Genomic DNA, 13,675 nt, shown 5'->3' with positions numbered 1-13,675 from the left:
TTATCACCTTTATTTACACTAGTCAAAGAATTCTTTCCTATTGTCTAATACCGACAATGTGTTTTTCCAGGCAATTCGTTTGAATCAAGATCTAAACCAGGCCTATGTGTTGCCTTTGGTGGTATCTCTTAAAAGTCTTTTAATTCAAAACAAAGCCTCCACCTTTTGTCCTGTACCATAGACCAGTGCAGTCCAGGACGAGTCACATCACCCAGGAACTTAGTTTCAGAACCCACCCAGACCTACAGATTCTAAAAAACAGGGTGTGGGGCCCACGCCTCCTGGTGATTCTGACACAGGCTCAAGTGTGAGAGCCTCTGTCATAGACATGCTGCAGAAACTAGGTCAGCCGTGCTGAGCTGTTGTGTAGCTTGTCCCTGTAACCTCCACACTTCCTATTAGATCGCAAGCCTTGATGCCCTTCAGATCAGATGGTAATTGGCAAAAACACCCCGTAGGTGGTGCTGTGTACTTCCCATTGCACAGCTTCAAGAGGCAGGTGATGTCAGGGAGTACCGCTTATACTGATGCTGAGCTTCATTCCCTGGATTCGGGGGGCCACCTGCTCATCCACTGCAACATTCCCCATCACTCTCCACTGATGAACTTTGCCTGAATTAATTATTATTGAATACTTGAGCCATGGGAAAACACTGGTTTTCTAATTGATCAGTTAGGATTCTTTTCCAAAGAAAGAATTCTCTCCCATCATCTGAGACTCTTTACTACCTGAAACACCCTGATTGTACAAAGTAGATGCGGTAGATAGAAAACTGGCCTATGTTGGTGACTGTTTCATGCATATTTGAATGAATGTGCTTTCTTCAGTTTGTTGGGTAGAATGTTCTATAAATGTTAATAATGTCAACTTGATGGATATGTTGTTTAACTCATCTATATCCCTGTTAATTTTCTATCTGTTTTTTCTATTGGTAACAAATACTGAGGGTTGAAATCTCAATTATTATTGTGGATTATTTGTTTATCCTTTTAAATCTGGTTTTGCTTTGTGTATTTTGAAACTGCCATGTATGCACATAGTTATGTTGTAATGTCATCTGGATGACTTAACCCCTTTATAATTAAGAAATGTCCTTCTTTACCTCTGAGAACCACTCTTCCAAAGCTACTTTGTCTTATATAAATATAGCCACTGCAGATTTCTTCTGATCAATGTTTGCATGGTATACATTTTTGCACTGTTTTTCTTTTAACCCACATATGTCCTTATATTTAAAGCAAGTCTCTTATAGATAGAGTATAGTTGAGTCATACTTTTTATCTAATCTGACAAAATTATCTATAAAACTACCACTTGGTTCTTTCCTATTTGTTCTTTGATCCATCCATCCCTTGATCCTTTTCTCCTCTCTCGTGATTTCTTTTGAATGGAGTTTTTTGTTTTCATGTTATTTTTGAGTATTCCATTCTATGGGTTTCCCTGGTAGTTCAAAATTCTCCAAGACAGGCTTCAACAGTATGTGAACCATGAACTTCCAGATGTTCAAGCTGGATTTAGAAAATGCAGAGGAACCAGAGATCAAATTGCTAACATCTGCTGGATCATTGAAAAAGCAAGAGAGTTCCAGAAAACACCTACTTCTGCTTTATTGACTACACCAAAGCCTTTGACTGTGTGGATCACAATAAACTGTGGAAAATTCTAAAAGAGATGGGAATACCAGACCACTGACCTGCCTCCTGAGAAATCTGTATGCAGGTCAAGAAGCAACAGTTAGAACTGGACATGGAACAACAGACTGGTTCCAAATTGGGAAAGGAGTACGTCAAGGCTGTATATTGTCACCCTGCTTATTTAACTTACATGCAGAGTACATCATGAGAAATGTTGGGCTGGATGAAGCACAAGCTGGAATCAAGATTGCCGGGAGAAATATCAATAACCTCAGATACGCAGATGACACCACCTTTATGGCAGAAAGTGAGGAACTGAAAGCCTCTTGATGAAAGTGAGAGAGTGAAAAAGTTGGCTTAAAACTCAGCATTCAGAAAACTAACATCATGGCATCTGGTCCCATCACTTCATGGCAAAAAATGGGGAAACAGTGGAAACAGTGAGAGACTTTATTTTTTTGGCCTCCAAAATCACTGCAGATGGTGACTGCAGCCATGAAGGTAAAAGACACTTGCTCCTTGGAAGAAAAGTTATGACCAACCTAGATAGCATATTGAAAAGCAGAGACATTACTTTGCCAACAAAGGTCCATCTAGTCAAGGCTATGGTTTTTCCAGTAGTCATAAATGGATGTGAGAGTTGAACTATAAAGAAAGCTGAGCACCGAAGAATTGATGCTTTTGAACTGTGGTTTTGGAGAAGACTCTTGAGAGCACCTTGGACAGCAAGGAGAGCCAACCAGTCCATCCTAAAGGAGATCAGTCCTGAATATTCATTGGAAGGACTGATGTTGAAGCTGAAACTCCAATACTTTGGCCACCTGCTGTGAAGAACTGACTCAAAAAGACCCTGATGCTGGGAAAGATTGAAGACCAGTGGAGAAGGGGACGACAGAGGATGAGATGGTTGGATGGCATCACCAACTCAATGGACATGAGTTTGAGTAAACTCTGGGAGTTGGTGATGGACAAGGAGGCCTGGCGTGCTGCAGTCCATGGGGTCGCAAAGAGTCTGACGCAACTGAATGACTGGTGGCTCAGATGATAAAGAATTTGCCTGCAATGCAACAGATGTGGGTTCAATCCCCGGGTCAGAAAAATCCCCTGGAGAAGGGAATGGAAACCCACTCCGGTATTCTTTTCAGAAAAATTCCATGGTCAGAGGAGCCTGGTGGGCTACAGTCTATGGGGTCAAAAAGAGTGGGACACGACTGAGCGACTGACACTTTCACTTTCATTCCATTCTATCTACTGGCTTCTTAGCTCTCCCTCTAGTGTTTGCTCTAGGGCTTACAATATGCATCTTTAATGCATCACAGTCTACTTGCAAATACTGTTAGAATGTAATGTTGTACTGCTTTGCAAGTGACATATGAATCTTACAGCAGTGTACTTGTGTCCCTGTTCCATACTTTGTGCTATTGTCATTCATACTCAACTTCTATGTAAGTTATAACCCCCGCAATGTAGTATTTTATTTACTTTACTTATTTATTTATTTGGCTATGTCAGATCTTAGTTGCAGCACTTGGGATCTTCGATTTCCACTGTGGCATGGGAGCTCAACTCTTCGTTTTGACATGTGGGATCTAGTTCCCTGACCTGGGCTCCCTGCATTGGGAGAACGGAGTCTTAGCCACTGAACCCACCAGAGAAGTCACTGCAATGTAGTATTTAAATACTCATGTATCATTCAAAAATTTTTTTAAAGAAAGGGAAGATGTCTCTTTTTGGTTTACCCACATATTTGCCATTTCTGGCTCTCTTCATCCCTTCATGTCCTCCCCGAGTTTTCATCTGGTTCGTCTTCCTTCCTTCTAAAGAATTTTCTTCAACATTTCTTGGAATACAAGTCCAAGGGCAATGCCTTCTGTCAGTTTCTCATTTTTGCCTTCATTTTTCGATAGGTATTTTCACTTGGTTTAGAATTCAGGGTTGATGGGGTTTCTTTTTTTTTTCCTTTTAGCTCTTTAAAGACTCCATCCCAACGTTTTCTACTTTGCATAACTTCTGATAAACAGTCTATACTTTCTTATCTTTGTTCCTTTCCACATGGTATATCTTGTTTCTCTGACCTCTTTTAAGATTTTTTCCCTTATCACTGGTTTTCAGCAGTTGGATCATGCTGTGTCTTGGCATGGTTTTCTTTGTGATTATCCTGTTGGGATGCGCTGGGAGTCTTGAATTGATGGATTTATAGTTTTAATCAGATTTAGAAATTTCTCAGACTTCTTTCAATTAAAATTGTTTCCTGGGACTCCAATTACTTGTATGTTAGGTTTCTTAGTTTTCTCCCCCATGTTAATTTATCCCAGTTTTTTTCTCTTTCCCAACTTCGCTTTGAAACTTGTGTTTAATGAAGGCTTTCAGGGCAGGTTTACATAGCCTTTCCTCTAAGGTTAATCTAGCCCCATAACTAACACTTGTCACTTCTGAAGTCTGTATTTCATACCTCCTAAGGGCCCCTCACTCTGGCTGATGGAAACATGAATATCTCTGGCTCCATACAAGCTCTTGTCTGTCTTCTAGCCCCAGCCATTGGTCTTTCTCCAGCATCTGTTCTTCTTCCAGTTTCATGAAGTTTCACCTATGCCTGTGCAGATTGGTATTCCACCAAAGACTCAAGAAGACACCTAAAAGATTCACCGAACTCTTTCTCTTCCAGTTCTCTCCTGTCTGGTTTTCTATCTCACAAATTCTAGGCACCCTAGCTTTCCTGAACTGTGACCTTGACACCTCAGCTCAGTGAGATAACTGAGTTCTGATTCCCTCTACCCCTTCCTCTCTGCTTCCCTCTTCCATAGTTACACAGTCCTCTGCTCTGCTTAGCCAGGCCCCAGCTTGTCTGGCTTTCCTTTAATGGAAGTCATTCCCTGCCTCCTGTTTGTTCCACCTCTGATTCTCCAAAGTTCTCATGATGGGAAACCAGGCATTAAAGGTGGCCGATGTCCTGCTGTCAAAGGTCAGAGCTGGGGACCAACAACCTTTGCCACAAGGCGCCTGCCAGGCTGGGTAACACATGGGGATGGAGCTCTTCTTAAGAAGTGGCTTTTATTTTTAATGAAACCCCACTTATTTTCTCTGTCAACACAGATCTGGAAAAACCTCCCACATCTGAAGGCAGTAGTGATATATGGAGAACCTCCTCCGACACAGATGCCCAGCGTGTACACGGTATGGGTAGAGTGATCTGGGGGCAGGTGGGGCCTGTGTGAGCCCACCCAGCTCACCTGGACTGCCCCCACTCTCCCACCTGGTGCAGATGGAGGAGTTCATGGAGCTGGGGAATGAGGTGCCTGAGGAGGCCCTGGACACCATCATCAACGCCCAGAAGCCTAACCAGTGCTGCGCGCTGGTCTACACGTCAGGCACTACTGGGAAGCCCAAGGGTGTGATGCTGAGTCAGGACAATGTATGACGGAGGCCCAGATGCGTGGCGGTGGGCGGAGGGGGGCCTGGGCAGTGGCCTTGCCCCAGCAGCCCTCGAGGGGACTCCTTCAGCCCCTCCGTACAGGGATCTGAGATAAGTATGACAGCTCTTAAGTCTGTGGTCCAGACTGAGCCCAGCAAAGTGGAGGGAGATGGAAGGGCAAGGCCTGGCCCAGAGGGGTTCCTGCAGAGATGCCCAGGAAGGTGTTCAAAGAACACTCCAAAGAAGTACCCCAAGCTCCTAGGGTGGCCCCAGGTGTGGGCACTTCCAGAGCTGACTTGAAGACACCACCTGAAGCCCATCTGCCCATCCTCCAGATCACGTGGACGGCACGGTATGGCAGCCAGGCCGGTGACATCCAACCTGCGGAAATCCAGCAGGAGGTGGTGGTCAGCTACCTGCCTCTCAGCCACATTGCCGCCCAGATCTATGACCTGTGGACAGGCATCCAGTGGGGGGCCCAGGTCTGCTTTGCCGAGCCCGATGCTCTGAAGGTCAGTCTGCCTCTCTGCCTGTACGTGTGCCCATGTGCGTGCTTGTGTCTGTGGGCCCTGTGCGAGCGTTTGTGAGCCTGCCGGTCTCCTGTGTGTTCACAGTGTAACTCAGATGACCGAACAGGAAGGGAACTTAGTGATGTCATGTACGGGGAAGTTGAGTCAGAGTGGTTCTGTGGGTCTGCAGCACCGTCAAGGACAGGACATCCTCAGTGTAAGATCACAGGATGGTCACAGACGGCCACAGCCCTGCCCTGCATCCCGGTCTCCTACACTACGCCTGTGCTTGGGCTCCTTCTTTTTTCCGTGAGGAGAATGTCCCCAGAAGCCCCCTGGCAGACTTCTTCCTCCCCCCACATTGGTCCAAATCATGTCCCACATCCATTCCTCAACTAGTCACTGCTTGTGTGTGTGCGTATTAAGTCGCTTTAGTCATGTACAACTCTTTGCGACCCTATGGACTGTAAGTCACCAGGCTCCCCTGTCCTTGGGATTCTCCAGGCAAGAACACTGGAGTGGGTTGCCATGCCTTCCTCCAGGGGATCTTCCCAACTCAGAGACAGAACCTGCGTCTCTTCTGTCTTCTGCTTTAGCAGGTGGGCTCTCTACCACTAGCGCCACCTGGGAAGCCCAGTCACTGCTTAGGGGAACGAGATGACCATGTCTGAGTTAGACTGATAGAAAAGTCACCGCCACCAGGACTGGCCACCCGAGTACCTGAGCAACAGCAGGGTTCTGTTAACAAAGAGGAGCGGGGAAGGGATGGCTGTTGAGTCCTAGCCAATAGTATGTGACGTGAGTTGCATGGTATGCACTTGTGCGGGTGCCTGTGTGCAGGCAGCCTGCCTGGGTGCACGCTGACTCTGGGGACAGGCCTCCTGGTTCCCAGCTGACTCTCTGCCACAAGCCTGTCTCTCGCTGGCGGCAAACAGGGGAGTCTGGTGAACACGCTGCGGGAGGTGGAGCCCACATCTCACATGGGGGTGCCTCGGGTGTGGGAGAAGATCATGGAGCGGATCCAGGAGGTGGCGGCTCAGTCTGGCTTCATTCGGCGCAAGATGCTGCTCTGGGCCATGTCGGTGACCTTGGAGCAGAACCTCACCTGCCCGAGCAGGTACAGGGGGCCAGGGAAGAAGAGGCCAGGGGAGGCAGCAGGGGAGGCCAGGGGAGGCAGCAGATCCTGCTGGGGACACAACCTAGGATCTGAGAGGCCAGGCTTGTCCAGACCCCTTCGCAGAGGCCCCATCAGTGTCTGGGCTTGAACCCCTGTTCTCCTCCCAGGTCCCACAGGAGACAGTAACCCCATCTTTGGGTTCTGACTGCAAGGACTGACTTGCTCCCTCTGGAGTAGCATTCACCTCCCTGGGAGCAGGTTCTGGCAGTCTCCTGAGGGGACTCCTGACTTCAGGAGGTAGCCCAAGTAGAGGCCACAGTGATGGGGGCTTTTCTAGCCTTCCCAACATCCCAATCTTCCACCCACAGCCTTTTGATTGCTTTTAAATTCTCACCCAGTGCTATAGGAGGGTCAACAGCATAAATCTGGCCTGTTCCAATTTAGAAATGTTTTCCACCACTAGTGTGTTTGTGAAACTGTATCGTGTCACATGTGATGTGTACACGTGTCTGTATCACTCCATTTGCATGGATGTGAAAAGTAAATATGTATAAACGACTCATTCAAGGGTTTCAAATGGGATCAGACATGTGTGTACACGTGTCCATGCATACATACTTCAAGTGTCTGCATGTGCATATTATTGTGTGTGCACTTTTGTGCATCTCTATTATCATACACAGCTGAATCTGTTTTTCTGACTTCCTGGCTCAAGATGTGTTTGCACAAAACTACATGTATACATCCATGTGTGCATGCATGTTCATAGGAAGGGCCAATATTGAAAATATTTAGTGATGGATTCAGCATCACCACTAATCAATCAGAGTAGATAACTGAAATTGCCATTCAGGATACCCACTGACCACCCCTCCCTTTTAATGCATGTGTGTGCATGTGTTGTCTTCTGTGAGCCATTCTCCCTCTCCCACCAGCGATCTGAAGCCCTTCACAACCCGACTGGCAGATTACCTGGTGCTAGCCAAGGTCCGCCAGGCGCTAGGCTTTGCCAAGTGTCAGAAGAACTTCTACGGGGCAGCCCCCATGACTGCAGAGACACAGCACTTCTTCCTGGGCCTCAACATCCGCTTATATGCGGGCTACGGCCTCAGTGAGACCTCAGGCCCCCACTTCATATCCAGCCCCTACAACTACCGGCTCTACAGGTGTGTCCCAGGTTTTGGCACATATGCTGACCTGAACATCTTTGCTGATACCTGTCGGTGCCTATCTGCTGATTAGGACCCTGGGCCCAGACCACTGGACCTTGGATCCCTGAGTGCCAACAGCTCTATCTTGGGCCAAGTTCATTTGCCAGGCCTGAGTCTTGTGGGGGTGGTCCCTGTGACAGTGTCACACGGGTCTGTGGATGTAAAGAGTCTTGCAGCCCAGGGGCTCCCTGAGCAGCGTTCTGAGGGAGGAACATCCCTTTGTTCCCTCCCTCCAGTAGCATGGGGCATGTCAGAGGGTGTCCCAGCATTGTTGATGGTCCAGGCTCCAGCTGCGATAGGAGCTGGTGGTGGGGCGGGGGGGGGGGGGGAGGGGGAAGGGGGGAACTGGGCCAGTCCTCTGATGAACTGGGAAGGCAGTCAGCTCTTGGGAGTGAGTTGAAGGATTCTCTGTTGTGCTTAAATATCTCCCCTCCCTGCCTGCCTATCATAGCACTTGAAGTTCTCCCATTAAGATTTTGTCCATTCACTCATTCATTCACCTGAAAACCTTTAACTGGCCCTACCTCTTAGCTATGAGGACCCTATTAAAATATAAAAATCCCAAGAGGGGACATTCTAGCTGTTGATGAACACTGAGGGGTTGGGATCCGCAGGGCTCCCTGTACGGGTTGATCCAAGGCTTGGAGGAAACTTCTCCCTCTGACCATGCCTCCTGGCCCCTCAACACCCAGCTCCGGAAAGGTGGTGCCAGGCTGCCGGGTGAAGCTGGTGAATGAAGACGCAGAGGGCATCGGGGAGATCTGCCTGTGGGGCCGCACCATCTTCATGGGCTACCTGAACATGGAGGACAAGACGTGTGAGGCCATTGACTCTGAGGGCTGGCTGCACACGGGCGACACGGGCCGCCTGGATGCCGATGGCTTCCTCTACATCACAGGGCGTCTCAAAGGTGAATGCTGCCAGCTGGGTTTGAGGCTGCGGTGGGATGTGGGAGCAATTTTACTGTCACCACTATTTATACCCACTATAAGTATTAGCTCTTAGTTAATGCCACATGCCTTGCCATCGATGAACACTTGAGAAGTTGGGGACCCCAGGGCTCCTTGGGGGGTTGATTCAGGGCTTGGAGGAACCTGCTCCCTCTGACCATGCCTCCCAGCCCCTCCACCCCCAGCTCCAGCAAGGTGGTGGGTGCCAGGCTGCTGCAGAGCTGAGAGGTAGGGCCAGTTAAAGGTTTTTAGGTGTATGAATGAATGGCCAATGAAAGACAATGAATGAATGACATTGTTTTACTTACTATTGTCTCCCGTGGGAAAGATACTGCTATTACTCCAACCTAACGAATGAGGACAACCAGAGAGGTTAAGTAATTTGCTCAAGGTCACATAGCTAATAAATGACAAACCTGGAATTCAAACTCCTTCTGTAAACAAGGCAAGTCTTTCCAGAAAATTGGAGGATGTAATTATGGTAGGGGGAGAGGAGGGGAGGGCATGCTGCTTGACTTGTAGGATCTTAGTTCCCCCACCAGGGATTGAACCTGGGCCCCAACAGTTAAAGCACTGAATCCTAACTACTGAGACATGAGGGATAATATTTTGTATTTCTATATGCAAACATGGATATGATGCAGAGTAGAAAACAAATTGGACATAAAATTTAAAATAAAGCATGAAACTTCAAATTTCCCTTGAGCAACTTGGCTCCCCCAGGGAAGAAAGTTGGGGACACCTCCAAGGAAGAGGTGCTTTATTTATGTTGCCCAATGCCCACAGCATCCCTGTGGGAACCCCACACCTCAATTTCCCAGGGGAAACTGAAGCTTGGTGAGTGGGTGAATACCTTTCTGGAAATCATGCAGGCAGGTGTGTGATTGAACCTGGGTCCTTCTGGCCATAGAGGGTCAGCTCTCCAGGCAGAGTCTGGGTGTACTTGTCCTGAGCCCCTGGACTAAAGCCTATGCTGGGGGCCTTGCCTTGCCTCCTCAGAGTTAATCATCACGGCTGGTGGGGAGAATGTGCCCCCTGTGCCCATTGAGGAGGCCGTGAAGACGGAGCTGCCAATCATCAGCAATGCCATGCTGATTGGAGACCAGAGGAAGTTCCTGTCCATGCTGCTTACCTTGAAGGTATGTCTGGAGGGTGGGGGAAGGAGCAGCCAGTGGGTGGTCTGTGAGTCTGGCCCTGGGCAGAAGCAATGTTTGGCCAAGATAGTGCGGATGTCACAACCATATTCTGGAATAAGTAGTTGGTTCTGCCCATACTACGGGGCAGCCGTGACATACAGGAATCCCTTCTGCCCCATGTTAGAGTTAGTAATAGTAATTTGCTGTCTTGGTGATCCTGGGTTTTCTAGTACAGTCCAGTGTACAAAGTGCTGTAGACACCTCCCAGTCTGGTGTCTGGTATCTGATTCTGGGGTAGTAGACGGGTCCAGAGTTGTGGCCCCTGTTTTAAAAGATGATCTCATTGGCTGAGGTCATCTAAATCTCAGTCCTCCCTTCCTTCCACCTGCCCTAAGGGGCTCAAGCAGTCTGAGTAGCATGTCCTATTCATTCTAGAACCAGCTCTCTGCAACAGCTCACAGTGCTCCACATCTGTGACGGTCAGCAGTGAGACCTCCTCCAAGGCCCGGGCATGTGACCTGTGCAGTGAGGCTTGGTTCTGATCTCTATCTGGCTTTTCAGTGCACTCTGGACCCTGACACCTTTGAGCCCACGGATAATCTGACGGAACAAGCCGTGGAGTTCTGCCAGAGGGTGGGCAGCAAAGCCACCATGGTATCTGAGGTTGTGGGGAAGAAGGATGAGGCCGTGTATCAGGCCATCGAAGAAGGGATCCAGAGAGTCAACATGAATGCAGCTGCACGACCCTACCACATCCAGAAGTGGGCCATTCTTGAGAGGGACTTCTCCATTTCAGGTGGAGAGCTGGGTAGGTGTTTTCTCTACACAATTGCAGGGGCTGTGCAGGTGGGCAGAGGCCATGGCAGAGCCTGGGAGGTGCCCACTAGGAAGCAACCTTGGCAAACCAAAGGTCCCTGATGGCACTTCAGGTGACACCTGCCTCCTTCCTGTGGGAGGACCTTGACTGCTAAGTGCTTGGGCTTGTGTTTGGGTAGAGCCTGGTCAATGTACATGTGCTGGAACTCATTCATTTGAACACATGACATTTAACTTTGCTTTGACTAAGGAATCGTTTTCCTCTGAAAGCACAATGGGACCACCAGGCAGACACCAAGGCCCTGTTAGAGTTTGGGCTAGAGTTTCACCTGGCTCCAGGGAGTGAGAACACCATAATCTTTTGCAAAGGCAGCTCATGCAACAGGTAAAGGGATGAAACCCTTCTGGACCAATGGTCCACAGAATCAGAAAAGACCTCTAGTGTGGCCTTAGCCAGATGGATGAAGTTGCTCTTGGCTGTGGCATCTTGGGGTGTTTATGACACAGGGCGAGGTGGAATTGGCTTTTTCAATGAGACCCTTCCAACCCGTCAAGGCTGAACCCAGAGGCAACTATCTACAGTAATGCTGAGCTGCTATCAGAGACCCTGAGCTTATCTGGCTGTCTGGCGCTAACAAATTAAATGTAAGGTCAACCAGACAGATGTCCTCTCTAAGCAGTTTCTATAAATGGCTTTGAAGTCTCCAGTTACACAGCCAAGTGTGAGTTAGCACAAAATGGAATTTAAGCTACCCAAAGCAGAGCCCTTTCAGCCTTGCCTTAGAGAAGAGAACCAAGGCCAAGAAAAGTGATACTTGGAAGACCTCTCGTAAAGACCATGGCAGAGGCCCTCCCTGGGCCAGGGCTTTCCCCTGCCCCCATCACAAGCAATCAAATCATAATGTCCAACATCGTATTAGTGATCACTGAAATGCAGAGATGACCTGCCTGTTAGTTATGTCATGTAAACTACCCAACTTCCTCTGTATTCTACTGGCCACTTAGACCAACTCTGGTACAGTGTGGGAAGGAGCCACACAAGGGGTATTACTGCCACATAACCTTCACAGACATCTCAGAGCCCAGGCCTCACTCATCTCTTCCAATTTCTCTTAGGTCCCACAATGAAACTGAAACGGCTCGTAGTCCTGGAGAAGTACAAAGATGTCATCGATTCCTTTTACCAAGAGCAAAAAGAGTAAGCAGGGGTCATCCCTCCCTGGTTTCTCCTTAAGATGGCAGGCTGAGCGTCTTCCTGACCCCCAGGTCCTCTTTGGTCTGGGCACATGGACTTCTGGCAAGTCTCTTAGGTTCTCCAGGTTAGGTACAGTCCTGGTATCTGCCAGGTCTTACACCAACAATAGTTGACAATCCCGAGAAGCTTCATGTGTCAACAGTTTTAAGTACTGCTTTTTGTTCAGGTGACAATGAGATTAGCTTTCCTTCCAGAACTAAAGGGCTGACAGTTTGGGACCTTAGTTTCAGGTAGATTTAACAGGCTGCTAGCTCACTTCACCGGCCAGCTGGAGGCAGACTGGGTGCCGAGGGGAGGGCAGAGAGGGAAGACGGCTTGGATGAACTGTGCAGCCAGGAAAGCGCTCAGTTGTGATTCCCCTAACGGCCTGGCTTACTGTGGACTGTCATTGGATGCTGCCGCTCCCATCATCCCGTTACCAGGCATTCCATCAATGCACACGCCCGCTGACTCCAATGCTTAATAAAAGTGCTGCTGCCTATTTGATTGTATTTAATGTGTAACTTGAAATTAAACTTTTTAACAGAACTGTCAACAAGCACCTGATTTTGTCAATTGAGCAACAGATGAGTCCAGAGTGGTGGGTATTTAGCCCACAGGACAGTGTGCAATAGGTATACGAGTGAACTTTAGTGCCCTGAAATAAACAAAGGTGAGGGAGGGGGTGAAGGGGAATGTTCTTGTGAAAGCGGTTAACTGGTGCTAGTCTGTCACCACCATGCCCCTTCCGCCCACTCTGACTATTTCAAGCAGCCATCCTTAGTAGCAAGCTGAGCCAAGATGAAACAAGGCATCTAAATGGGTAGAGGAAAGCATACAGCTCAGTTAGTTTGGGAATTCTTTATTTGTGTAAACCGAAGGGTCACTGATAATCAGCACAATTCAATAAAACAGAAGCAGCAGCAGTTTAAACAAAGTAAAATACACATAAGATTATTTGTCTGGTTACGAGCTTCAAAAAAGGACCCAGACAGGAGTATTGGTTGTGGTTAAAAAACCCCCTTGTGACAATGCAAAGCCACAGGTTAGAGATGTTACACAAGGGCCAAGGAGGACATGAATTGCCTTTGGTGTTGGACCAAAGGGTTCATGAAAATAGTGACTCAGTGTCTGAAGATTAAAGACAAATCACGCTAAAGGTGAGGAACAGAGGAAGGATGGGGAGGTGCCTGAAGGTCAAAAGCTGAGCCAAGCCCCAGGGTGGCACAATTTTGTGAATCAATTCAGGCTGAGTTTGCAGCTCCTCTTTCCCTGGTGGTGCTGAGGCAGAGGGCAGTGATTTGGTGCTTTGGGGGAGGAGAAGCCACTGAAGTGTAAAATTAATAGGCAGTACTCCAGGTTCCTAAATTGCAGTCAAAATTTATATGGTGAGGCCTGTTAGCCATATCAGTGGGAGTGTGGTCCACTTCCGGACAGCGACAGACAGGCTGCAGAAGAGGGACTGCTCCCAGGTCCAAGTCAGGGTCCCCCAAGGGACCAAGGGACAGGGGGTGGAGGGCTGTGTTATGTACCATGCTTGATATACATCCAGTGAAAAGGAAGGGCCACCCCTTCACTTCATTAAAAGTTCTTACCAAGAAAAGTAAATCTCAAGATAACTAAAATAACTGAACACACAATCCACCTGTGTCTTT

At 48.2% G+C, this 13,675-nt stretch overlaps 1 protein-coding gene across 1 annotated transcript in view; it reads left to right on the top strand.

The window, feature by feature from the left end:
• ACSBG1 (acyl-CoA synthetase bubblegum family member 1) overlaps nt 1–12,421 on the top strand; it is a 64,576-nt gene extending 52,155 nt beyond the window's left edge. Inside the window, exons 6-14 of the mRNA XM_065906747.1 lie at nt 4,729–4,809; nt 4,898–5,047; nt 5,383–5,559; nt 6,492–6,673; nt 7,609–7,839; nt 8,577–8,794; nt 9,834–9,973; nt 10,532–10,778; nt 11,903–12,421. Of these exons, the coding sequence (XP_065762819.1) occupies nt 4,729–4,809; nt 4,898–5,047; nt 5,383–5,559; nt 6,492–6,673; nt 7,609–7,839; nt 8,577–8,794; nt 9,834–9,973; nt 10,532–10,778; nt 11,903–11,988 (1,512 nt within the window). The 3' untranslated portion in view covers nt 11,989–12,421. The remainder of the gene's footprint in view (nt 1–4,728; nt 4,810–4,897; nt 5,048–5,382; nt 5,560–6,491; nt 6,674–7,608; nt 7,840–8,576; nt 8,795–9,833; nt 9,974–10,531; nt 10,779–11,902) is intronic.
• The last annotated feature ends 1,254 nt before the right edge of the window (nt 12,422–13,675 follow it).

Source organism: Muntiacus reevesi, chromosome 15 (assembly GCF_963930625.1).
Source record: "Muntiacus reevesi chromosome 15, mMunRee1.1, whole genome shotgun sequence".
NCBI classification, from domain to species: Eukaryota; Metazoa; Chordata; class Mammalia; order Artiodactyla; family Cervidae; genus Muntiacus; species Muntiacus reevesi.
Note: the sequence above shows the minus strand (reverse complement) of the source record. Positions and strands in the feature narration are given on the sequence as shown.